The 25550-nt window shown below is 36.6% G+C and overlaps 1 protein-coding gene across 8 annotated transcripts in view; it reads left to right on the top strand.

The window, feature by feature from the left end:
* Window positions 1-25550, top strand: part of KDM4C (lysine demethylase 4C) — a 428768-nt gene that overhangs the window by 213610 nt on the left and 189608 nt on the right. For all 8 annotated transcript variants that reach the window (XM_055302072.1, XM_055302075.1, XM_055302073.1 and 5 more), the window contains 3 exons: window positions 18219-18412; window positions 21959-22197; window positions 24387-24700. In XM_055302072.1, the coding sequence (XP_055158047.1) occupies window positions 18219-18412; window positions 21959-22197; window positions 24387-24700 (747 nt within the window). The remainder of the gene's footprint in view (window positions 1-18218; window positions 18413-21958; window positions 22198-24386; window positions 24701-25550) is intronic.

Below are 25550 nucleotides of genomic sequence, written 5' to 3'. Positions count from 1 at the left end.
TTCATCAAGTTGTTTCCTGTTTTAGAAATAGTACCAAAGATTTTTTAGGTGGCAAGAGACATGTATCAGAATGCACTGAGTGTGGGATGTTTATAACATGGCTTTAGATAAACAAAGGTTTTATTTTTTTCCTGAGACTTGCATTCAAAATTCAATATGACATGTAGGATTTAAAAATATGATAATCTAGAATTTATTTGAAAGTTAGCAGATTATTTTTGTTTTTACCAAGCAAGAGAACCCTTAATGTATACTATTCAGAGCTTCTATTCTGGGGACTGTATTATGCATGTATAGCCATTTCATTAATTTTTTTCATTTACTCCTTCCTTTTATAAAAAACAGTATTTCTTCATTAATATTTTCCTATATTGATATTAATCATGTTTGAACTGTGCAAAAAATAGGGAAGAAGGTCATGGGATGCTGCCTTCATCTCCAGTTCTGCAGAAGTGGAGATGAAGTGAACATCATCTGTATCACTGAGGCAGTTGGCTTTGAACATGGCCAGCATTCTCTTATGAGTCCCAGAAAATGACTAGTTCAGTGTTCAGCCCCTTGCATTACTCAGCATGTTCCTGTGAACTCAGTGGCTTCTCAGTGATTGGGAAATTGAAAATCCCATGGAGGCTGGTAGGTAGGATGAATGTCACATCATTTGAAACTTTTTTTTTCATTCACTGCCCTTGTGACATCCAGCAACTCACTTATTAGCCTTTTTGTTGCCTAGTTTCTTATCCATGAATTATGATGATTGGAGATGATTTACTTTTTAAGATTCATTCCAGGTGTAGGATGATCTTTGAATTATGTACAGTTAGTCGTGTAGAAAGTAATATCTAAGAGACTCTCAAAGTGGAAGTCAAGGTATCTGAGCATTATAAGAGAAAGATTATATGTTGTATACTTCCATTCCATTTCTCGTGGTTCTAATATGTGATCTTACAGACTTTTATGAGCAAATATTTATATTCATAAAACACTTAGATCCCTAAGAGTTTACAAAACCAGTCCTATTTTTATCTGATCTTGCCCAAATTTATCATCCATAAAAAATATGAAATGCAATACATGAATTCAGAACAGAATAACTTCATCTATCCCGTAATGCTAAAGAGTTCAATTTCATGCTGTGTTTACCTGGCACAGCAGGACAGGATTGTTTAATATCTGTAATTCTGAACTTCCACAACCTTTCTATCAGATACTCAGGTATGTGTTGAAAACCAGAAATTCTAAAAATGATTTCTACAGAATCTTTTGGAGACTGCTGGAGCAAACTATTTGAATCCATTCCCCTTATTTTGCATAGTTTTTCTTTGTGTGTTTGAACAGTAGTCCCATGGGTCATAAAGATAAAGTTTCTAGCCCCATACCTTAAATTGCTTTATAATTGCCTTACTTTATAAGGGATACCTATCTTGGCATGGTGAGGCCTGAAAATATTCAGAAGAAATTAATCTGAACCTATTAGAGATAGAAGGAGTGAAGGAAATGTATTTTGGAAAATTGTTAGTCTGGATAAACTGTCAACACAGCATGATATCATGAATAAAAAGCAAAAATAATGAGACCCAGACATTTGTTCTCAACTACAATTTCAGTTTGGTTTTGGGTCATAGAAAAAAGTTTGAGATGGAAAAATATGTCCTACATTTAAATTTTTTTTTTAAGATTTTACTTATTTATTCATAGAGACCCAGAGAGAGAGAGGCAGAGACATAGACAGAGGGAGCAGCAGGTTCCTCCTAGGGAGCCCAATGTGGGACTTGATCCCTGGACCCAGGACCCGCCCTGAGCCCGAAGGCAGACATTCAACTGCTGAGTCACCTGCGTCCCTGTTCTACATTTAAATTAAAAACTATTTAAGTTATATTCAAGATGGTTTGACTTTGGAATTTCCATAGTAGAATGAGTTAAGAGTATGGAGGTTGTTCTAGGTTTGAATCAGGCAAAGGCAGTATTACTTGTTAGCTGTGTGACTTTGGCCAAATTAATTTAAATTCTCTGAGCCGGTTTCCTCATATGTTAAAGAAAAGGTAATTTATTGAAAAAATATTTTAAAAATATTTTAAATATTTGGTTCTCTAGATACCTAGAATGCATTTTTTCATTAAGACAATAAATACAGTGTATATTTTCATGTTTAGAATGAAAGGGAGGCAAAAGTATCTGAAAAAACTCACAATAATGATTCATTGAAATTAGAATAAGAACTTTGGTTCTGGTATCATATTTTTTTATTATGACTGTGAAATATCTTTTTGGTCTTTAGGAAACTCTTAAAGCTACTCTCTTCTTTATGTCTATGAGAACAAAACATTTGGATAATTTCTGTGGATATGTATTCTGGGACCTCCAGAACCCTCAAGTATATTGTGCACCTTGATAAAATCATGATTCTGTAAGCTCAACAGACCAGTCTGGGGGGGAAATGAGGGATGGTTAGGCCTCTTGCAGACCTTGCTTTATTAATGAATATAAGGACAAAAGAAGTGGCTTTCTCATTCTTTATGTTACTGACTTTGTTGATTAATATTGATCTTAGAATTGTGTTTCTTTTTCCCTCTGTTCAGTCAGTATAAATGTAATTGTATAGTTTACTTTTCATGTACTTTGGTAAAAGACTTTTATTTGCCTTTGACTGATATTACTATATGAAATGTAACCCAGGAAATCAAAGTGATATTCAAATATTATTTTTCACTTTGATTAGCTCTAAATATTTAAAAACTCTGTTCTGTGTGTTAAAATAGTTTTTTTTTTTTTTTAAGATTTTATTTATTCATGAGAGATACAGAGAGAAAGGCAGAGACATAGGTAGAGGGAGAAGCAACTCCCTGCTGAGCAGGGAACCTGACATTGGGCTCAATCCCAGGACCCAGAGATCATGATCTGAGCAGAAGGCAGATGCTCAACCGCCAAGCCAACCAGGCATCCTGTTAAAATAATTCTTATAAATTGTTCAGGTAATCATAATAAATTTCTCCCAGAAGTACATGGGTTCTTACCCATGTACATGTACAAAAGAGTAGTAATTGAATAAGGACATAGATGAAATAAATCAGCATCATAATTAACATTATATGTGACCAGTGGATGATAGGTCCATTTGAGTATACAGTGATGGGTGTAGAGTGTATTCTATAGATAGGAACTTGCAGGAACAGAGCATTTTTCTGTTCTATGATTAGTTCAGTTTCCTGCAGTGTTTTTCTTAGCTTTTGGTTAAGCTGTTTAAAGACTCTTATGGCTCTAACATCTTGGAAAATCAACTCTATAAAATAAGTGAGTACAGACTAAAACTTAAAAGATGTCTTTGCTTGGAGTGCCTGGGTGGATCAGTTGATTAAGTGTCTGCCTTCTGCTCAGATCATGATCTCTGGGTCCTGGGATTGAGCCTGATGTCAGGTTCCTTGCTCAGCAGTGAGTCTGCTTCTCCTTCTCCTTCTGCCTTCCCCCACTGCTTGTGCTCTCCTTTTCTCTCTTTCTCAAATAAAGAATTAAATCTTTAAAAAAATTTATTTGCTTTATCACAGCATTTTCAATTTACTTAAGTTTTCCTTCTCTCTTTTTTTTTCTTTTTGGTTTTGGGGAAAAGAGGGAGGTCACAATTAAAATTACAGAAAATGAGCTCAGTTAATCAAGTATATTTACATACTTTTTGATGTTTAAACTCCTGTGAGAGAGGTAGGAAAGCATTTTTATATTAAGAAACCAACTCAGTTTTTTCCAACCAGTAAGCAGAAGAGCTGTAGCCAGTGCAAGGTTCAGCAGACATATAAAGCAATATGGCCACTGCTTACTAATTATATTAAACATAATCATATTCATTACTCTGGTAAAATAACCAGTATGAAGTTCTTAATGTCTGATTTCTTTAGCTCAGCATAATGTATATTAAATTCATTTGCATTCATTACATTGGTTCTAAATTTCCCTTTTTCTAATGTACACTTAGTTTTGAGCTTATGAAGAAATGTTGGTCTTTTTGGGGGTACTCCAAAGAAGGTGAAGTTTTGTTCAGATTTGTAATTGGTATTGGAAATTTTATAATAAAAGAGTGAATGTGCTATAGAAGTAGAATATTTACTCATCTTTTGGAATTTTTTGAGGAATCTCAATATGAACAGATCCCTTTATATTTTTACAGTTAATCAGCACATTACTTTAAAAAAAGTTTTTATTTAAATTCTAGTTAGCATACAGTGTAATATTAGTTTCAGGTGTACAATATAGTGATTCATCACTTACATACAACACCTGGTGCTCATCACAACAAGTGCACTCATGAATCCCTGTCACCTATTTCACCCATCCTCCCACCCACCTCCTCTCTGGTAACCATCAATTTATTTTCTATAATTAAAGGTCTGTTTCTTAGGTTTCATTTCTGTCTCTCTTTTATTTTTTCCTTTGTTGTGTTTCTTAAATTCCACATATGAGTGAAATCATATGGTATTTGTCTTTCTCTGACGTATTTCACTTAGCATGATACTCTAGCTCTATCCTTGTCTTTGCAAATGGCATGATTTCATGTTTTTTATTATGGCTGAGTGATAGTCCATTGTGTGTGTGTGTGTGTGTGTGTGTGTGTGTGTGTGTATACATACTAGCTAGGCTTGAAAAAACATAGAAGAGTATACAGTGTATCGAGAGATACACTTGAGAATCCCTTTCTAGAGAAATAAAAGAACTAAAATCTAATTAAGTCAAAATCATAAAGGCTGCTAATGAGATGCAAGAAAAAATAGGATGAATGAGGCAGAAGAGAGAATTAGTGATACTGAAGTCAAAATGATGGAGAATAAAGAAACTGAGTAAAAGAGATAAACTACTGGATCACGAGGGGAGAATTTGAGAGATTAGTGATACCAGAGGTGAAACAATATTAGAATAATTGGGATCCCAGAAAAAGAGGAAACAATATTTCCTGCCCCTAATCTGGGGAAGGGAACAGGTATTCAAATCCAGAAGGTACAGAAACTACCCTCAAAAACAATAAAAATAGGTCAACACTTTGACATATAAATAGTGAAAATTGCAAATCTCAGAGACAAAGGGAAAAATCCTTAAAGCAGCTCAGGACAGGAGGTTCACAATCTACAAGGGTAGAGATATTAGATTGGCAGCAGAACTATCCACAGAGACCTGGTAGTTCAGAAAGGACTGGCATGATATATTCTGGGTGCTTAATGAGGAAAAATGCATCCAAGAATACTTCATCCAGCAAGGCTGTCATTCAAAATAGGAGACTTTAACACCCCCACTCACTGCAATAAACAGATCATCTAAACAGAAGATCAATAAGGAATCACAGGCTTTGAATGACACACTGGGATCATTCTTTGCATATTTTCAGACCATAGTTCTTTTAAACTTGAACTCAGTCACAAGAGAAAATTTCGAAAGAATTCAAATACATGGAGGCTGCAGAGCATATTACTAAAGAATGAATAGGTCAACCAGGAAATTAAAGAATAATTTAAATAATTCATGGAGACAAATGAAAATGAAAACACAACTGTTCAAAACCTTTGGGATGTAGCAAAGGTAGTTGTAAGAGGGAAGTATATAGTAATATAACCCTTTAGCAAGAAATAAGAAAGGTCTCAAATATACAACCTAACCTTATACCTAAGGGAGCTGTAGAAAGAATAGCAAATAAAGCCTAAATCCAGGGATCCCTGGGTGGCGCAGCGGTTTGGCGCCTGCCTTTGGCCCAGGGCGCGATCCTGGAGACCTGGGATCGAATCCCACGTTGGGCTCCCGGTGCATGGAGCCTGCTTCTCCCTCTCCCTGTGTCTCTGCCTCTCTCTCTCTCTCTCTCTGTGACTATTATAAAATAAATAAATAAATAAATAAATAAATAAATAAATAAATAAATAAATAAAAATAAACATGGATTAAAATATTAAAAAAAATGAAGCCTAAATCCAGAGGGAAAAGAGAATTCATAAAGATTAAAACAGAAATCAGTGAAATAGAAACCAAAATAACAGAAGAGATCAACGAAACTAAATGCTGGTTCTTTGAGAGAATTAATAAGATTGATGAACCTCTGGCCAGACTTATCAAAAAGAGAAAGGACCCATATAAATAAAATCATGAATGAAAGACGAGAGATCACAACCAACACCAAAGAAATACAAACAATTAAAAGAACATATTATGAGCCAACTATATGCCAACAAATTAGGCAATCTGAAAGAAATTGATGCATTCCTAGGAACATATAAACTACCAAAACTTAAAGAGGAAGAAATAGAAAACCTTAACAGACCTATAACCAGCAAGGAAATGGAATCAGTAATTAAAAATTTCTCAACAAACATGCATCAAGGGCCAGATGGCTTCCCAAGGGAATTCTATCAACCATTTAAAGAAGAATTAATACCTATTCTTCTGACACTGTTTCAAAAAATAGAAATAGAAGGAAAGCTCTCAAACTCTTTCTATGAAGCCAGCATTATTTTGATCCCCAAACCAGATAAAGACCCCACCATAAAGGAGAATTATAGACCAATATGCCTGATGAACAGATGCCAAAATTCTCACTAAGATAATAGTTAGTAGGTCCAACAATACATCAGAAGGATAATTTACCACGGCCAAGAGGGATTTATCTCTGGGCTGCAAGGGTGGTTCAACATCCACAAATCAATCAATGTGATATATTACAAGTAATAAAAGAAAGGATAAGAACCATATATTTTCCATTAATGCAGAAAAAGCATTTGACCAAAGTACAGCATCCTTTCTTGATTAAAACTCTTCACAATGTAGGGATAGAGGGAATATACTTCAGTATCATAAATGTCAGACAAAAAGCCCACAGCAAATACCATTCTTAATGGGGAAAAAACTGAGAACTTACCCCCTAAGGTCAAGACCACGACAGAGATGCCCACTCTCACCACTGTTGTTCAGCATAGTTCTAGAAGTCCTAGCCGCAGCCATCAAACAACAAAAAGAAATAAAAGGCATCCAAATCAGCAAAGAAGACGTCAAACTCTCACTCTTCACAGATGACATGATACTCTATCTAGATTACCCAAAAGACTCTACCCTTAAATTGCTAGAACTCATACAGGAATTCAGCAAGGTTGCAATATATAAAATCAGTGCACAGGAAGCAGTTGCATTTCTATATGCTAACAATGAGACAGAAGGAAGAGAAATTAAGGAGTCGATCCCATCTATAATTGCACCAAAAACTATAAGATACCTAGGAATAAATGTGAGCAAAGAGGCAAAGAATCTGTACTTAGAAAACTATAGAACACTCATGAAAGAATTTGAGGAAAAGGAAAACACAAAGCAATGTAAAAACATTCCATGCTCATGGATTGAAAGAATAAATATCTTTAAAATGTCTATGCTTATCAGAAAAATCTTTACATTCAGTGCATTCCCTATCAAAATACCATCCACAAACTTGGAACAAAAAATCCTAAAATTTTTATGGAACCAGAAAAAACCCTAAACAGCCAAAAGATTGTTGAAAATGAAAACCAAAACTGGTGGCATCACAATTCTGGACTTTAAACTCTATTATAAAACTATAATCATCAAGATAGTGTGATAGTGGTACAAAAACAGACACACAGAACAGAGAACCCAGAAATGGACCCTTAACTCTATGGTCAACTTATCTTCCACAAAGCAGGAAAGAATATCCAATGGAAAAAAGATGGTCTTTTCCACAAATGGTGTTGGGAAAATTGGACGGCCACATGCAGAGGAATGAAACTGGACCATTTTCTTACAGCATATACAAAAATAGAGTCAAAGTAGATGAAAGACCTAAATGTGAAACAAGAAGCCATCAGAATCCCAGAGGAGAACACAGGCAGCAACCTCTTTGACCTTGGCCACAGGAACTTCTTGCTAGACATGTTGCATTAGGCAAGGGAAACAAAGGCAAAAATGAGCTATTGTGACTTCATCAAGACAAAAAGCTTTTGCACAGCAAAGGAAGCAGTTGACAAAACCAAAAGACAACCTACAGAATGGGAGAAGATATTTGCAATTGTCTTACCAGATAAAGGGCTAGTATCCAAGATCTATAAACAGCTTATCAAACTCAACACCCAAAGAATAAATAATCTAGTCAATAAATGGACAGAAGGCGTGAACAGACGTTTCTCCAAACAAGACATGCAAATGGACAACAGACACATGAAGAAATAGTCAACATCATTTGACATCTGGGAAATACAAATCAAAACCACAATGAAGGACCCCTGGGTGGCTCAGTGGTTGAGCATCTGCCTACTGCTCAGGGCCTGATCCCAGGGTCCTGGGATCGAGTCCCACATTGGGCTCCCCACAGGGAGCCTGCTTCTCCCTCTGCCTATGTCTTTGCTTCTCTCTCTGTGTGTCTCATGAATAAATAAATAAATATTTATAACAAAACAAAACCACAATGAGATACCCCCTCGCACCCGTCAGAATGGCTAAAATTAATACATCAGGAAAGAATAGATGATGGTGAGGATGTGGAGAAAGGGGAACCCTCTTACACTGTTGGCAAGAAGGAAGTTGGTGCAGCCACTCTGGAAAACAGTGTGGAGGTTCCTCAAAAAGTCGAAAATATAGCTACCCTATAACCCAGAAGTTGCACTACTAGGTACTTATTTACCCAAAGGATACAAATGTAGTAATCTGCAGGGGCACCTGCACCTCAATGTTTGTAGCCGCAATGTCCACAGTAGCCAAATTGGAAAGAGCCCAGATGTCCATCGACAAATGGATGGATAAAGAAGATATGACATATGTATATACATGAACACACAAGGGAATACTACTCAGCCATCAAAAATGGAATCTTGTCTTTTGCCACAATGTGGATGGAACTAGAGGGTATTATGGTAAGCAAAATAAATCAATCAGTGAAGGACAGTTCTGTGATTTTACTCATATGTGCAATTTAAGAAACAAATCAAGATCATAGAGTAAGGGAGGGGAAAAATAAAACAAGACGAAATCGGAGAGGGAGACTAACCATAAGAGACTCTTAATTATAGGAAAGAAACCAAGGCTTATGGAGGGGATGGGCATGTGGAGATGAGGTAAGTAGGTGATGGACATTAAGGAGGGCATGTGATGTAGTACCCAGGGCACTGGGTATTATAGAAGACTGATGAATCACTGAACTCTACCTCTGGAACTAATAATACACTATATTTTAATACATTGAATTTAAATTTAAAAAATTATAATGAGATACCACCTCATACTTGTACAAATGTCTGAAACAAGTAACTTAAGTACAATAGGTGTTGGTGAGGATCTGGGGAAAGGAGAAGAATCCTCTTGCTCTGTTGGTGGGAAAGCAAACTAGTGTAGCCACTGTGGAAAATGGTACAGAGGTTCCTCAAAAAGTTAAAAACAGAATTACCCTATAACCTAGCAATTACCCTACTTGGTATTTACTGAAAGAATATAAAAATACTAATTCAAAGGGATGTATGCACCTGATACTTATAGCACGTTAAACGCTTTTATGCATTATTTGTGTCTAGTGAACAGGTAAAGAACAAAAGCTCCTTAGGCAGTTTTTGTAGTATCTTTTTGGTCTCAATACTTCTACAAATAATAGAACAATACCTTGTCAGTACATACTGGCTTCACTAACTGCATATTGGATCTGTTTTCTAAAATTGTCTTTGTTTAATGTTTCTTAATAACTCTTTAGTTGAAGCCACATTTCTATTAAAATAGAAATTTGATTAAACTTCATTAAAAGTGTGGTTTCTCTGTTGGAACATAATGCCAGAAAATACTCATCAGAAATTTTAACCTATAAATCTGAGTGCATTTTGCAAAATATTGTTCCTCATTCATAGTCAGAATGAGAAATAACTAGGTGTGAATGTAGCAGAAAACATCCTGGGAAATTTGGAATTCTACAGATTTAATGAATGAACTGTGGACCTTTTTCTTCTGTAAGTTTGATATGATACAGTGGAAACTTTCCATTTATATTGAGTGGGTAGATGATTATGTAGATGTACGTTGAAGATGGAAATTTGAGAATACTTACGGTTCACTAGTAACATAATTTGTTTTCATACTAATAAGTTTTCCAACAGGTTTTTATTTACATGTGTAAAGAGAGAAGAGTGTTTAGGGTCTGGTCATCCACGTTGAGAATGGATAAAATACTCTTAGAATAGGAAGAAACGAAAGAGAAGCAACCTTGGTAGATTGTAGATCAGCTGGTCAAAAACCATGGTTAAGAAGGACACATTACAGCCTTGCCAATTTAATATCTGCTCTCTGTAGTCTTTCTCTTCTTTCTGTACTCCTAGAATTGTCTAGCCCCCCTTTTTTTAATGAAGTATCTGAACTTACTGAGCACTAAATTATCTGTTACTATAAAAGGTAGTTTGATAATTTAGAATAAAATTACATGTTAGGTCTAGTTACTGATTTGGGCCTTAATTAGTTATCACCATTAAGTTACATTTTTGGCTAAATAAGGGATTGTTGTGCCTCATACTTAGCAATGTCTTTGCTACTTAATGTAGAAATAATGAATAATTTTTGTCTAATTTTGTTAATAACACATTCTTCTTAATTCTTATTGTCATAGCTAAAAAAAAGTAGGTTGTTAGAAAACAATGAAATGGAAAAGATCTCTCTTCCGTTCTTTATTTATGAAATATTCTTTCAAAGGACAGCTTGTAATGTACAAACTTTTGGGTTTCTCTAAGCCAGTGACAGTGATTCCATTGAACATTTGTCAATTTTACATTTTATGTACATTCCCATATTTTTATAGATTATATAATATAGATATATTTGGAGAAATAGACATTTTTGCTATCTGTTGGATAGGAAATGGGGGTACTAGATTTCTGATCTTATAGCAATTTGGTTGTGCCTTAGAGATAATTAACTGATAACTTTTAATAATAATATTTGGGGGGGCCTAGATTTTGATATAAAAACAGGATGTTTAAAACTAGCTTTTCCAATTATTGATTTGAATTTCTGAAGGAAATGGGCCTGTGTTTTTAAAATGAGTCATTTTATTTGCCTTTTAATTTTTTTATCACTCAAAAAAAGCTTTATTTAAAAAATTTTGCTTTCTAATTCTGCTTGTGTCTTCTATACTTCACAGTGATTTTCTGCTCTTAAGGAAAGTACACTTGATATTTTCACTGACACACTTAGCACTCATGGAACCACCATAGGCCCTGCTGACATGTTTTTTCATTTTAGACAACTTCGTAAAAACTTTAGATCTCACAGCACTAACTCCTCAAAGCTGGCCTGGGCACATGCCACATGCCACATTCCACATGCAGATTTTGGCACTTTCCCAACTTTCTTGGTAAAAAGGTAAATAATTCTATTACCAGGGGTTTGGGACAGACTAGTTATATTAGAGGCCGTATTGTAGGACAGCCTATGACAGTATGTCAAACACTGGGCCATTCTGAATGCCTACAAATGAGATCCCTGGAAGATGAAAAGGGAGTGAGTCATTTTTATTGTTAAATACAATTTATAATGATTATGACAAAGGATAATATTTTACATCTTAGTGTTACTTTACAAAGGACAGTGTTCTTAGATTTAAAGATATACTAAGAAGTCCTGTGTTAGCAGAAAATGACAATATGTACTTCATTTGGACACTAATAAATCTTCAAAACAAGATTTGCCGGGATCCCTGGGTGGCGCAGCGGTTTGGCGCCTGCCTTTGGCCCAGGGCGCGATCCTGGAGACCCGGGATCGAATCCCACGTCGGGCTCCCGGTGCATGGAGCCTGCTTCTCCCTCTGCCTGTGTCTCAGCCTCTCTCTCTCTCTCTCTCTCTGTGACTATCATAAAATAAAAATTAAAAAAAAAACAAATTTAAAAAATTGTTTAAAAAAAACAAGAATTGCCATCATTGGCTCCTTCCCACTTTTTGATTGTCCTAATTTAGTAAATCTGATTCATCCCATGTATTGGGCCCTTTTCATAATTGTTGGGAAATTAATAATTTCTAGGAAAGAGAGTAATTCTCTTTAAATTTTAAACATTATTTATTCTCACTGTTCTATGATATTTTATAGTTGACATTCAATGGAATATTGTATGTGAGAAAGAAGAGAACATATTTTTTTATTTTACAGAAGTTACCCTTTAATGCTGAGATTCGATGGATATTATCTCATGTCTCTTAAAACTACATACATGGAGCCACCTAATACCAAGCTCTTAAAATGAAAAGAAGTTCTCTCCTTTGTTGTAGTTACAGTGGAGAAGTCACATGAATTCCACCTCCACCTCCATCTTACTCTACTACAGTACCCTACCTTTGGCACCTGGCAGGTTTTTTTTCCTCTCATAAATGCTTGACTTCAACTGTGCCTTCAGTTCCGTGATTTTTTTTTTAAGATTTTATTTATTTATTCATGAGAGACGGAGACAGAGAGAGAGAGAGAGAGGCAGAGACACAGGCAGAGGGAGAAGCAGACTCCATGCAGGGAGCCTGACGTGGTACTCGATCCCAGGTCTCCAGGATCACACCCTGGGTTGAAGGCAGCGGTGAACCGCTGAGCCACCAGGGCTGCCCAGTTCCGTGATTTCTTAAAGATGGAAAGCCAAGAAGTTCAGTGTGACTGCAGAAATGACCCAGCCAGGAGCTGAGTGGGCACTGCACTGGTTCCACCCATGATGATGACCCAGTCTTCTTACATTATCTCTCAGTTAACTAGAAGTCCATGATTGCTCTTGATTCTTCAAAACCACTGTGCTCTTCTCCTTGACACTTATGACCATTTGTTAGACTTGGTAGCTTGATTCTTATGTCCTCAGTTGATTCAACTTTCTCAGTAAGGCAAAATTTAATAATACTAGGAATCCCTATTTTCTTGTGGTCAGACCAGTATAAGGCTATTTGTGTAAGATTTATCCTATTTTTTTTTAAGTAGGCACTGATAATCACACTTAGAAGAGTCTAAGTAAATGTTTTTCAAGTATGAAAAGTTTAATCTTTTTATCATCCTCCTGGGGTAGTTAACATTATTATGCTCAGTTTTTCAGATGAGGAAACTGAGGCACAGAGAGGTTCAATAACTTGAATAAGGTTACACAGCTAGTGTTGTGGGGTTGAATTCAGATTTTTAAGTACCATACTATGCTGGATCATAGTATTCTTCTAGTTCCTCAACAAATTGATAGCATTCTTTTTTCTTTACCTAATCTTCTAAGATACAATCCCAGATAGAATTTTAAAGGAATAATTTAATATATTTAAAGAAATGATTTGCATAGTATCTTTTATACCTTAGAATAGATAGCAATTTTTGTGGGGTTTTTATTCTTTAGAAGAACTTAACATGAATGTGTTTTCTGATTGATTTAATCCCTCAATTATGTATCTTATAAAAAATGTGTGATACCATCTTTCTGTACCCCCAGTATATTAATTTGTTAAGGCTGCTCTGACAGCCTGAGGAAATCCTATTAGGTCAGTCCTTATTTTGGTGACTTTGCCCTTAGAGTCATTCTTCATTTTATTCTATCTCTATTAGCCCTTTTAGTCCAAGCTAGCAGAATTTTTGCTGGTATAAAAATCTTGAAAACTGTGTTGGCTTTCTGCGCAATCATGGCTCTCCAAGCCATCAGACCGGGAAGCCCTCCATATTTCTCTCCAGGATAACCACATCTCTAGTCCTGGCTTCCACTGAGATGATTGAGGTGATCCACAATTCACATGCTGAATCTCCATAGCAGGTATTTGTCCCACAAACCATTGGCCCGGTCTCCAGACCATGCTTATGTGGATATATGAGATTTTCCTTTTTGCTTAGCAGTTCCTTTATCAGTTTATTACTTCCCTCTCCTATTTTATGATAAACAGCAAAGAAAACAAGGCTGCACTTTCCATACTTCCCTTGGAAATATCCTCAACTACATATTTAAGCTCATCATTTACAAGTTTTACCTGCCACCCAACAGAAGAACATAATTCTGCCACTTTGTAAGAGGGATCACCTTTCCACCAGTGTCCAATACCATTGTCCTCATTTCCATCCAAGACCTTGCCAAAAGCACCTTTAACAAAGTTCGTATGTCTAGCAACCATTGTATTCATGACAGTGTATGTATTGCTTATGATGATGGAAAGTTTCTTTACTCTTTTCTTCTCCAAAGCTACTTCCACATTTTTTAGGCATTTGTTACAGCAGTAATGCACTTGCCAGTATCAACAATTTGTTATTAGTCTTCTAAGGCTGTATTCATTTCTGAGAACTGCTGAAACAAAGCACCACAAACTGGATGGCTTAAAACAACAGAAATGTATTGTCTCACAGTTATGGATGCTAGAAATCTAAAATCAAGGTGCCAGCAGGTCTGTCCTCCCTATCTAAGATCCTACCAGCCTCTTCCTGGTGGTGGAAGTTAATCCTGCATAGTCTTTGTTCTGTAGACATATTACTCCAACCTGTGCCTTCATCTTTAGATGGCCTTCTCCCTTGTGTGTTTATGTTTCTTCTTTTCTGATAAGGATACCAGTGCTATTGGTTAATCCAGTAGGCCCACCCTATTCCAGTATGACCTTAAGTCATTACTTTTGCATTAACTCTGTTTCCAAATAGGATCACATTCTGATATACTTGGGGTGGTAAGTACTTCACCATACCTTTTGAAGGGGTCACAATTCAACCTGTAACACCCTCATAATAACCACAACAGCCATATCAAGTTGCTACTAAGGTATCCTTTTCTTAGTTCCTTCCTAATTATTTAATTCATATAAATAGACTGAAAAGCAGAATTGTTTCACACATTTTTTCACACCTTCAAAGCCTTCCTTATCAGACATTTGCACATGAAAGTAGTTTTTTCATAACTAATTAACCATCCTGTGTGTCACAAAGGAAATATGTTAAGTAACACCTCAGTTTGGGTATTTTAAGTATTAACTTATTTTATCATTTATTTATTGTGGTTATGTGACAATTCCAGTTCTACAATTGAGACAACTAACTTAGTATTTTCTGTCTTAGAAAGTTGCATTTTTAAAGCATTGTCATCTTTAAATTAGACTGATGGTTTTCAGTATAAATAATAGTGTGAATTTGACTTCTTGCGAGACAAGAGCAAATAGTCATGATTCTTAAGTCTTCGGGTGGTGAAATAAGGAAGAATTCAATGCATACAGACTCCTGACAATTCTCTTTAAATTTGGACTTAGCATTTTTTAACCAATATGTGTAGCAAAAATAGCCATTCTTATTAGTATTTTGACTTGATATCACAAATAGTTTGCTTGGAAAGTATTATCTGTTACTTATTATTGTTCTTTGTATTAATATGTAGCTTGCAAGTTTCTTTATTTCTACATGGGACTGTTAAGGTCATACTTTCCTACTAATAAATTTATGTAGTGCATTCTCTCCTGAGGATTTAGATGATTGTTACTGTTTGTCAGTACTAACAAGAATAGATTTCTCTGTGCTGCTGAATTTTACTATTTTCGACTCTGATATTGTTCCTTGCATTATTTTGGGTATTTTTGACTATTTCTGAATACTTTATTTTGGAGATAACACTTAATCCTTTTTTAGTGAGTCAAGCAATCAGCTGAGTGGTAGGTCTTGTTGCATGTTTACAAAATCTAGGACTTCTGGGAGAGGGGAAGGGGAAGTAAGATGTGTAAGACAAAATTCTCCCTTGCTGGGACGCCCGAGTGGCTCAGGGATTGAGCCTCTGCCTTCAGTTTAGGGTGTGATCCCGGGGTCTGGGATTGAGTCCTGCATCAGGCTCCTTGTGGGGAGCCTGCTTCTCCCTCTGCCTATGTCTTTGCCTCTCTTTTCTCTGTTTCTCATGAATAAATAAATAAAATCTTTTTTTTTTTAAACTATTTTTTATATATATTTTTTTATTTTTTATTTATTTATGATAGTCACAGAGAGAGAGAGAGAGAGAGAGGGAGGCAGAGACACAGGCAGAGGGAGAAGCAGGCTCCATGCACCGGGAGCCTGACGTGGGATTCGATCCCGGGTCTCCAGGATCGCGCCCTGGGCCAAAGGCAGGCGCTAAACCGCTGCGCCACCCAGGGATCCCAATAAATAAAATCTTTAAAAAAAAATTCTCCCTCGCCAGAGAAACTTAATTGTGTCTATGTTGTTCACTCCCTTACTTTTCTTCATAATGCAAATATTGGTAACACTTAAAGAAAATAAGAAAGTTTCTGCTGATGAATCTGAACTTCTGTTTATTCCTTCAGTGGAAAGATTGCATCTTAACCCAAAATATCCTAAAATTTCTCACATTCCATTCCAGGCCAAGATAATTATAGCAAAATGTTATAGAACTCTCTCTATACTTAACTAATGATAGAAAACAGAGTTGTAGGTAAACAGTACTGCATTCAGAGGAATAGTTGGTACAATTTATAGTGGTTAGGACGAAATTTTTTTTGTTTTTTGTAATAGCAGAAGAATGAGCAGGAAGGCATTGTGGTAGGAGCAGAAGTACTGAGTTAAGGAAGCATCTAGTGCATTTGGGCTCTAATGAATATGGTCCTTGGGTTGAAGAGGAGTATTCATGTTGGCATGTAAGGGAGAGAACCTTGGAAATCTCACTGACAGAGTCAAATCTTGGATCCCTTGAATGCTGTACTCAGGAGTCTAGATTGTCCTCTAAAAGCAGAGCAACATAGATTACAGCTTATTGAACTCAGAAATGATATGTTTTATTTGAGGGGGATTAAAGTGACAGCTATAAAGAATTGGTGCTAGGAGTGGCTATAAGCAGAGAAATGAGTTTGCTTTCTAATGCTAGGGTTCAGTGTGTGAAAGTGAAGATGGAAGGACACAGCTCTAAGGACCTAACGTAGGAGACATTTTAAAGGAAGAACTAATTGTAGATGATGACAGAATTTCTAGGAGTGGAGGAGAAGGGAAGGACTGGGAAATGTTGACTATGAATGTAGGAGAATGGAAGAATCATGGATCATCGATAACAGAATGTTTGCAGTTAAAGAAGTTATTTTAGTCAGGTTGAGTGTAAGGTGTTTCCTGAAATTTTAAAGCATTTCTACCTGTCAAGATTTGAACTCTACAGATAGTACAGTCTGGAGGTTATTAAGGCTTTGAAATCAATTTGGATGGAGATGATAATTTTATCACCAGTAGTATTTGAGAGACTTACTGTTTCAAAGCTGTTGTTGAGTCAACCAGTCTGTCACCAGGTGTGTTAGGGATTGTCTTAAATGATATCTGCCTTGTTACATGGAATGTCAACCTAAACATTAATTTAAGCTGTTTAAGTCTTAAAGGAAACTTGTTTTATGAGATGGAACTGCTGATTCATGATAATCAAAGTTGGAGTAGATTTAAAATAATCTTTTCTTTGAATTTCTCCCCTTAACACTATTCCTTCTTCTTAGTTATATATTTAAAATGAGGATGGTGGGTGTCTTATGGATAGGACATAGAAGAGAAGTCAGTCATTTGCTCTAATTATTGGTTAATTTGTGAGAATATATTTTGGTTGAATTTTTCTAAACAAATATACATTGGCTACTTTTATTCATTGCAACTTAGGTTTTCAGCTTTATAGGCCTTCCAGCATTCAGTGCATTGATACACATACGATGAGAGGGCAATCCTTTTGTTGCAGGCAGCTTTCAAAAATGTGCTCTTTCCTTTTAGCTGTTTTTGATACAAGTTCTTGATCAACTGTACAATGCATTATGTCATCTTATTTTTTTAAATAAATTAATTTTTTATTGGCGTTCAATTTACCAACATACAGAATAACACCCAGTGCTCATCCTGTCAAGTGCCCCCCTCAGTGCCTGTCACCCATTCACCTCCACCCCCCGCCCTCCTCCCCTTCCACCCCCCCTAGTTCGTTTCCCCGAGTTAGGAGTCTCTTTCTTCTCCCTTCCCTTATATTCCCTTTCACTGTTATTTATATTCCCCAAATGAATGAGAACATACACTGTTTGTCCTTCTCCGATTGACTTACTTCACTCAGCATGTGTCATCTTATTTTATCATTTGTAAACATGAATGTATAGATTGTCACCTCCATTCAGAAAAAAATTGAATTTATTACTCACTGCATATTTGAAAGTATAAAACATTATCCTCAGGTATGTAGTGAGTATTCATGTATGGTACGTACAAAGCATGACTCAATATGACTTTATGTAGTTGGTACAATGTTTAAGCACTCCAACCCTGTTTTGCTTTTCAGTGCACCTGCAGGAAAGACATGGTGAAAATTTCAATGGATATCTTTGTGAGGAAATTTCAGCCAGACAGATACCAGCTTTGGAAGCAAGGAAAGGATATATATACCATTGATCATACAAAGCCTACTCCAGAATCCACACCTGAAGTGAAAGCATGGCTACAGAGGAGGAGGAAAGTAAGAAAAGCATCCAGGAGGTAATGATTTCTTTCCCACCCCATTGCACTTATTGTACCTACTCAATGAAAATGGGTCATTGAATGTGATGGTCTCAAAAACTATTTATTTGCTTTTTCCCGTTTTTTCATCATAAATTTACTTAATATCTTATTGAAAATTTGAGGCAAAGTATGTATAATTCTTAAGAAGTATAATAAATAAAATATAGGAAGGGGTGTATAATGTGCTTGAGAATATTCCTGACATGCTGTACGTGTGGCAAATAGAAAGAGTCCTGGAGCCTCCTACACCCCTTACACTAATGTACAGTAAGGTTGTATTACTGTGTTCTATTCATCTCCATATTTTTATAAACTTCAGTAACTTGATGTCAAACTTTCTCATTTTGCTACTGATTTTCTGACTTTAGTTGTTTTCTTCCTCATTTGTCAAACATTTGAGATATTTTACTCATTGGGATGCCTATATTTTGCTACATTTTATACATATTGTTTTATTCTTTAACAAGATGTGAAGCAGAGCACGTGATATTTGACATGGTTGTCCGTGTGAACTTTTTTTTTAAGATTTTATTTATTTGTTCTTGAGAGACAGAGAGAGAGAGAGAGAAAGAGAAAGAGAGAGAGAGAGAGAGAGAGAGAGAGAGAGAGGCAGACACACAGGCAGAGAGAGAAGCAGGCTCCATGCAGGGAACCCAATGTAGGACTTGATCCTGGGACTCCAGGATCACGCCCTGGGCTGAAGGCAGATGCTAAACTGCTGAGCCACCCAGGGATCCCCTGTCCATGTGAACTTTATTCTGTATTCCATTTTTGTGTCCAGGGCCATTTCAAAAGCTTTTAGGTCATCTTTGGGCATCTTGCTATTTTAAAACCCATTGAATGGAGTGTGTGTTCTGTTGCTCAGGTCCTTAGGCAACCTTTTTAGGCTCTTATATTTTCTAGGTTTATAATATACTTTTATTTGCCAATATTACTCATTGTTTTTCTTTCAGATTGTAAAAGTAATATTTGGCATTGGAGAATATTTGTAAAGTAAGGAAAAGAATAGTGAAGGAATCCCAAATCATGCATAACGTCACAATCCAGAGATAACCAGTGTTAACATTTGGTAGATATTGTTTACATATGTATTTACTATATTGTAGAATATATGTTTCCAAAATTGGGGCCATGCTCTGTTAACCCTTTGATGACCAGTTTTATGAGTGTTTTTCATGTAATTAAATGATTTGTTACTGCATGACACTTAATGACTGCATGTATTTAATTCCCCATATATAGGTCTATAGCTCCTTTCTAGGTTTTTTTTTTTTTTTTTTTTTTTGCCATTAAATAAATAACTAATTTTAAATCTTTGCCCACACTTCTGATGCTTATTTTCTTATTTAATGTTTATTTTATGCTATTTAAGAATGGTAGTGAGTGGAGGAAACTTAAGAACATGGAGTCAGATTTCTGCATTTTCTAAGAGATATACCTGAGGCACAGAATTAGTAGCAGAACTAAAACTCAAGTGTTCTTATTTTACCTTACAGTTTACAGCAGTGATTTTAAAACTGTTAGTTTTCAAGTCAATTTAGTAGGTTAGGAACAGCATTTTTAATTTAGGAAGCAAAATGGAATAAAAAGTATTTTAGTCCTTCTCTGTGGTAAGGGTATTAATTCCTGATATGTGAGCATGTATGTATGAGTGTGTCATGTCACTCTCTAAAATGTATAACATATAATGGGTTGGTTGTATTAAAAAAAGTTTGGGAAATACTGATTTAGAGAATCAAAGCCAGAAAGGCTACCCAGTGGGAGAAGGCAGTAGTCAATCTGAGTTCAGAAGAAAAACCAGTAGAACATCTTGAGACTTGTTCTTTAATGGACAGAAAACACAATACTTTAATTAGGTGAATGAACTGGTCTCCTAGTTACTAACTACCGTGGTCCTTTAGGTTGATAAAGAACAGATCTATGACATTGAGCAGATTTGAAATGCCTTTTAGTAGGTTAAAATAATCAATGGACTTTGCTCATCCAGTTAGAAAGCAATCATCATGGTAAGGGGCACTCATTGATTATGCTCAGCCTTGTGGCTTGGCATTGCTGCTCTCCATTAAATAATACTCTATCCAGGAAATCCAATGAAGTGAATGATTCACCGAAATGTCAAAGAGATATCAGCCATCGTATTTTATTTTATTTTTTAAAAGATTTTATTTATTTATTCATGAGACACACACACACACACACAGAGAGAGAGAGAGAGAGAGAGAGAGAGAGAGAGAGAGAGGCAGAAACATAGGCAGAGGGAGAAGCAGGCTCCCTGTGGGGAACCTAATATGGGACTCCATCCTGGGATCATGACCTGAGCCAAAGGCAGATGCTCAACCACTGAGCCATCCAGGTGTCCCAGGCATCTTATTTGACATGTACTGTGCTATTTATAATGTGAAGATTTCCAGCATGGCCAATGCATGGGTTTTCAGTAAAAGTGATAATGGTGATGATGGTATCAGTACTGCCAGTAGCAGGGAAAGCTAATTTATAGGTTATCCTTGGCTACCCCTTCATTTCAAAACCCTGCCCTCCCTGACTTCCTGTAGTGCCTAGTGAGGCATGTGTGTGGACATGGAAATGCATGTTGCTTAGATTTGAGTTGTAATTCTTTTTTTTTTTTTTTAAATTTTTATTTATTTATGATAGTCACACACACAGAGAGAGAGAGAGGCAGAGACACAGGCAGAGGGAGAAGCAGGCTCCATGCACCGGGAGCCCGACGTGGGATTCGATCCCGGGTCTCCAGGATCGCGCCCTGGGCCAAAGGCAGGCGCCAAACCGCTGCGCCACCCAGGGATCCCTGTAATTCTTTTTAAATGATAGTGTTTGAAATGTGTCTTATGCAAAAGGCATCGACAACAAAGCCATCAAGTGACTTTCTGGAAAATACTGAGAAGAAAAAAATTAAAATGGTGTCCACCCTGAAAATAAGAAGTAGATATAAGATGCTAAATACATATAGTTAACCTGCTTTCTCTCTTAATTTCTTTGGCTAATGATGATTTGGCATTTAATTTTAATGATTTTCATGTGTACTTCAGAATTATATGAAACTCAGGAAAGTGTATGGCCACTAGTTCACCTTAGGATGTAAATAATCTATTGAGATTTTAATAACAGCTTATAGAGATCTCCTCTTTTCCTTTTCCTTTCTTTATTACCTAAAACTATTTAATGACTTTATTATCCCCCATGTCATTATTTTCCCTTTATTTTCAAACTGATTTTAATATTGTTATTGCAATTTTAGCAATGATATTTCCCCAATAATGTTTAATAATCAATTATTTACGGTTGTTTTAATTTTCGTTTTTAGTGAATTGTTATTAAAACCACTAAGTTTTCAATTCTAAAATTATTATTTATGAAGATTATTTTTGCATAATGCTTAAAAAGCTATCAGTTTTTTCCCTTCTTTTAGTAAATGAAAATAGCATTTGTATTGGTATGTGTTTTATCTTGTCCACTGCAAGCATTCTGCTCTCACCACAGTTTCTCTTAAAACTGTGTTAATAGTTTCCAGTGCACTGGTTCTCATTCTAAGAGACTTAAGAATGAGGAGGATGAAGAGGTGTCACCTGCAGTTGAGGCGGCACAGAGCCTCTCCCCTGACACAGACCCAGATGATCTCAAGGTCAGTGAAAAACCAGAAAAAGCAGTGAGGATGGGGAACACAGAAGCACCTTCAGAAGAAGAAGCTTCTCCTAGCAGGAAGCAGCCAGATCAGAATTCATCAGATAATATCATACTCCCAGGTGAGAAACTGAATGTTAGGTTTCACATTTAAGTATTGAGATGGCTGATGATCTGATGCCTTAAATCTGTGTTCTAGGATAGGTATCTTACCTTTCTACATAGCTTAATCAGTAAAGCATCTAATGCTATGAAGTAATAGAAGGCCAAGTGAATATTGGATCACTGCTATGTGTGATGGAATGATGAGACAGCCAGCAGTGCCTACTTGATTTAATTAAAAAATGCTAAAATGAAAAAAAATTTTGAGGGGGGTGCAACTGAATTTATAATGCACAATACATTCTTGGAAAGTTTCTCTTAAATTCACATGGAATAGTAAAAACCAATTATAGATAATTCTTTGCAGGTTTTTAGCTTTCAACTTAATTTTAAGAAGAAAATAAATATTAAGATTTTAAAAAAGAATAACAAGAATCATTCAGTTTTTGAAATGGTGTGTATGGTCCCCTGGCCATTTCTCTAAAGTCATCACTTTCAGTCTCAACTACTTTGCTTTCTTCCCTTTTATAGTAGATTTTTCTGAAACTACTGTAATGCTTTACCTCTTTAATATTTGTTGGAATTTTTGTTCTTTTACTAATTGAGCTAATTGATAATTTCTCATCCTGCTCATCTAGTCTATCTTTCAACTGTGGGACTCCCCCACATCTGACCATCCACCCCTTATTCCTTCCTTGTTCAAAGTTCCATTATCTCTTGACTGGACTGTTGCAGAAACTGCTTCTTTTCTGTTCTTCCGGTGTCTACCCTCTACTCATGCTTGTCACTTCTCCATAGGGCAGTAGGAGTGATCCTTTTAAAAGATGTAGGGTAGGTCTTGTCCCTACTTTCTTTTCACTCTTATTCTTAGAGTAAAAGAAAAAGTCCTTATCATAGTCCTGTTTTGATTCTCTCGTGTCTCCGTTTTCACTACTTTTTGCCCTTCAACCATCTGTGTTTAAATAGTTTAAATAATAGACTTTCTTTTTAGTCAGTTCATACTGTATTGGAGAGCTAGACAAACATGCAATTACAATCCAGTGTGATAAGTACCATAATAGAGATGTATGTCCTAGGGTATTGCTGTTATACCAAGGAAAGACTACAGGAAGACCAGAGGCTGGCCTGGCAAGGTTTGCTGGACTAGGTGACACCTGAATTAATTTGTGATGAATTAATAGAAAATTGCAAGGTGGAGAAGGTAGAGAAAGAAGTAGCAAGCAGTGCAGAGAACACAGTTGTGCTATATATATGGATTTTTTAAAAAAGATTTTATTTACTTAAGATACATAGAGTGAGAGAGAGAGCATGAGTGGGGGCAGAGAGAGAGGGAGAAGCTCAGGGAGTCTGCAAGCAGGGAGCCCGATGTGGGGCTGGATCCCAGGACTCCAGGATCATGACCTAAGCTGAAGGTAGATGCTCAACTGACTGAGCCTCCCAGGCCCTTCTAGATTTTTTTAAAATAGACCCTTACCGTAGTCTTTAATCACACTGGATTTAATTAGATACTTGATGGATTACTGGGTAATTTAGGCCAGGGGAACCCAGTTTTATTAGTTCTTTTGCCACATGGTTCCTTGTATTTGACCTCCAGGGTTTGAGACCTGGCAGGAGACTTAGGCACAGAACTGGGCTGTGTTCAGCACCAGAGCTAGTGTACGGTAGGTGAGATGATGCCCACAACTGTTTGTAAGGGAGGGGGGAAGGGTGCCCAGAGATGGCAGTGAGGGCACGTGCTCGCTGTGTCATTTCCTTTTTCCTTTTATATTCCATCAGCCTATGATGCAGGCTTAGTGTGGGACATACTTCTTACTGGGATCTGCACACCCTTGTATATGTTCTTTCCATATGTTCTCTGAGCCGAATGTTTCATTAGTAGAAGCTCTTAGCATCATGTATTGGAATATAATCCCTATTTTTAGATTTCAAATTGCTGTTGCTTTGGGTAATTATCACTATTGCATTGGCTTTTGACATTGGTCAAAGCATAATCCCTTTTTAATCTCATTTTGTTGGTAAGTATATTCTTTACCAAACTCTGAGATCTCACGGTAATAACTATGAAGGCTCCGTGGTGCCATGGTGACTTTCCCACTCGTGTCTGTGGGAGTTTAGAGAATAAGTTGAAAGATAGAAATTTAATTGAGATTTCTAATTGAGTAATCATGCAATGTAAGATTTGTTAACAGCCTTTTGTTTCACTCCTCAGGAAACAGTTGCTTAAGCACATCTATAACAGAAGAAATAGAAACTAAGGATAACCAAGCCTGTGGTATAAGCCTACCTTCACATCTCAGTGAAACTGGTGATTCCCTATCTAGTGGCCATGTGACATCTAAGGAACCAGACCCACCCAAGCTTCCATGGCCAAAGTCACCTGAGTCGTGCTCCTCAGTTGCAGAAACTAACAGTGTGTTGACAGAGGGAGAAGAGAGTGATGTGGAGAGCCGCAGGAGTGGCCTTGAACTTGGGGAAATCCCAGCGATCTCCAGTGGGGAGAGAAATGGCCTCGAACTCCCTGGAGTATGTGGCAATGTCTGTTTTTACTATATTTATTGTGCGGTGAGAGTACTTTCTGGAAGACCATGCTGTGCATTGAAATCTTGCTATAGGGTAGAAATAACCTTTCACATTAACAGGTCTGAGTCATACTTCTTTTGATGACTGGGAGGTAAGCCTTTTGTGACTTTGGGCTCACATGGTGATAATTCAGGTAGTATGGAATTTTTGGCTACATGCTGTAGTTTAATTTTTGTTCTCTTTACCTTTTCCTAAAACTGAACTTTGGTTTTTTATTTTTGTTTCTTAATTTTAATTGTCATGTACATACTTATATATTTCTTATTTTTGATTACTTTCTTTTTTTAAAATTTTTTATAAATTTATTTTTTATTGGTGTTCAATTTGCCAACATACAGAATAACACCCAGTGCTCATCCCGTCAAGTGCCCCCCTCCCATTCTCCCCCATCCCCCGCCCTCCTCCCCTTCCACCACCCCTAGTTTGTTTCCCAGAGTTAGGAGTCTTCATGTTCTATCTCCCTTTCTGATATTTCCCACACATTTCTTCTCCCTTCCCTTCTATTCCCTTTCACTATTATTTATATTCCCCAAATGAATGAGACCATATAATGTTTGTCCTTCTCCAACTGACTTATTTCACTCAGCATAATACCCTCCAGTTCCATCCACATTGAAGCAAATGGTGGGTATTTGTCGTTTCTAATGGCTGAGTAATATTCCATTGTATACATAAACCACATCTTCTTTATTCATTCATCTTTCGATGGACACCGAGGCTCCTTCCACAGTTTGGCTATTGTGGCCATTGCTGCTATAAACGTGTCGGGGTGCAGGTGTCCCGGCGTTTCATT

The sequence above is a fragment of the Nyctereutes procyonoides genome, unplaced genomic scaffold, assembly GCF_905146905.1.
Source record: "Nyctereutes procyonoides isolate TBG_1078 unplaced genomic scaffold, NYPRO_anot_genome, whole genome shotgun sequence".
In the NCBI taxonomy this organism is placed as follows: Eukaryota; Metazoa; Chordata; class Mammalia; order Carnivora; family Canidae; genus Nyctereutes; species Nyctereutes procyonoides.
This window is presented reverse-complemented; position numbering and strand designations above follow the sequence as displayed.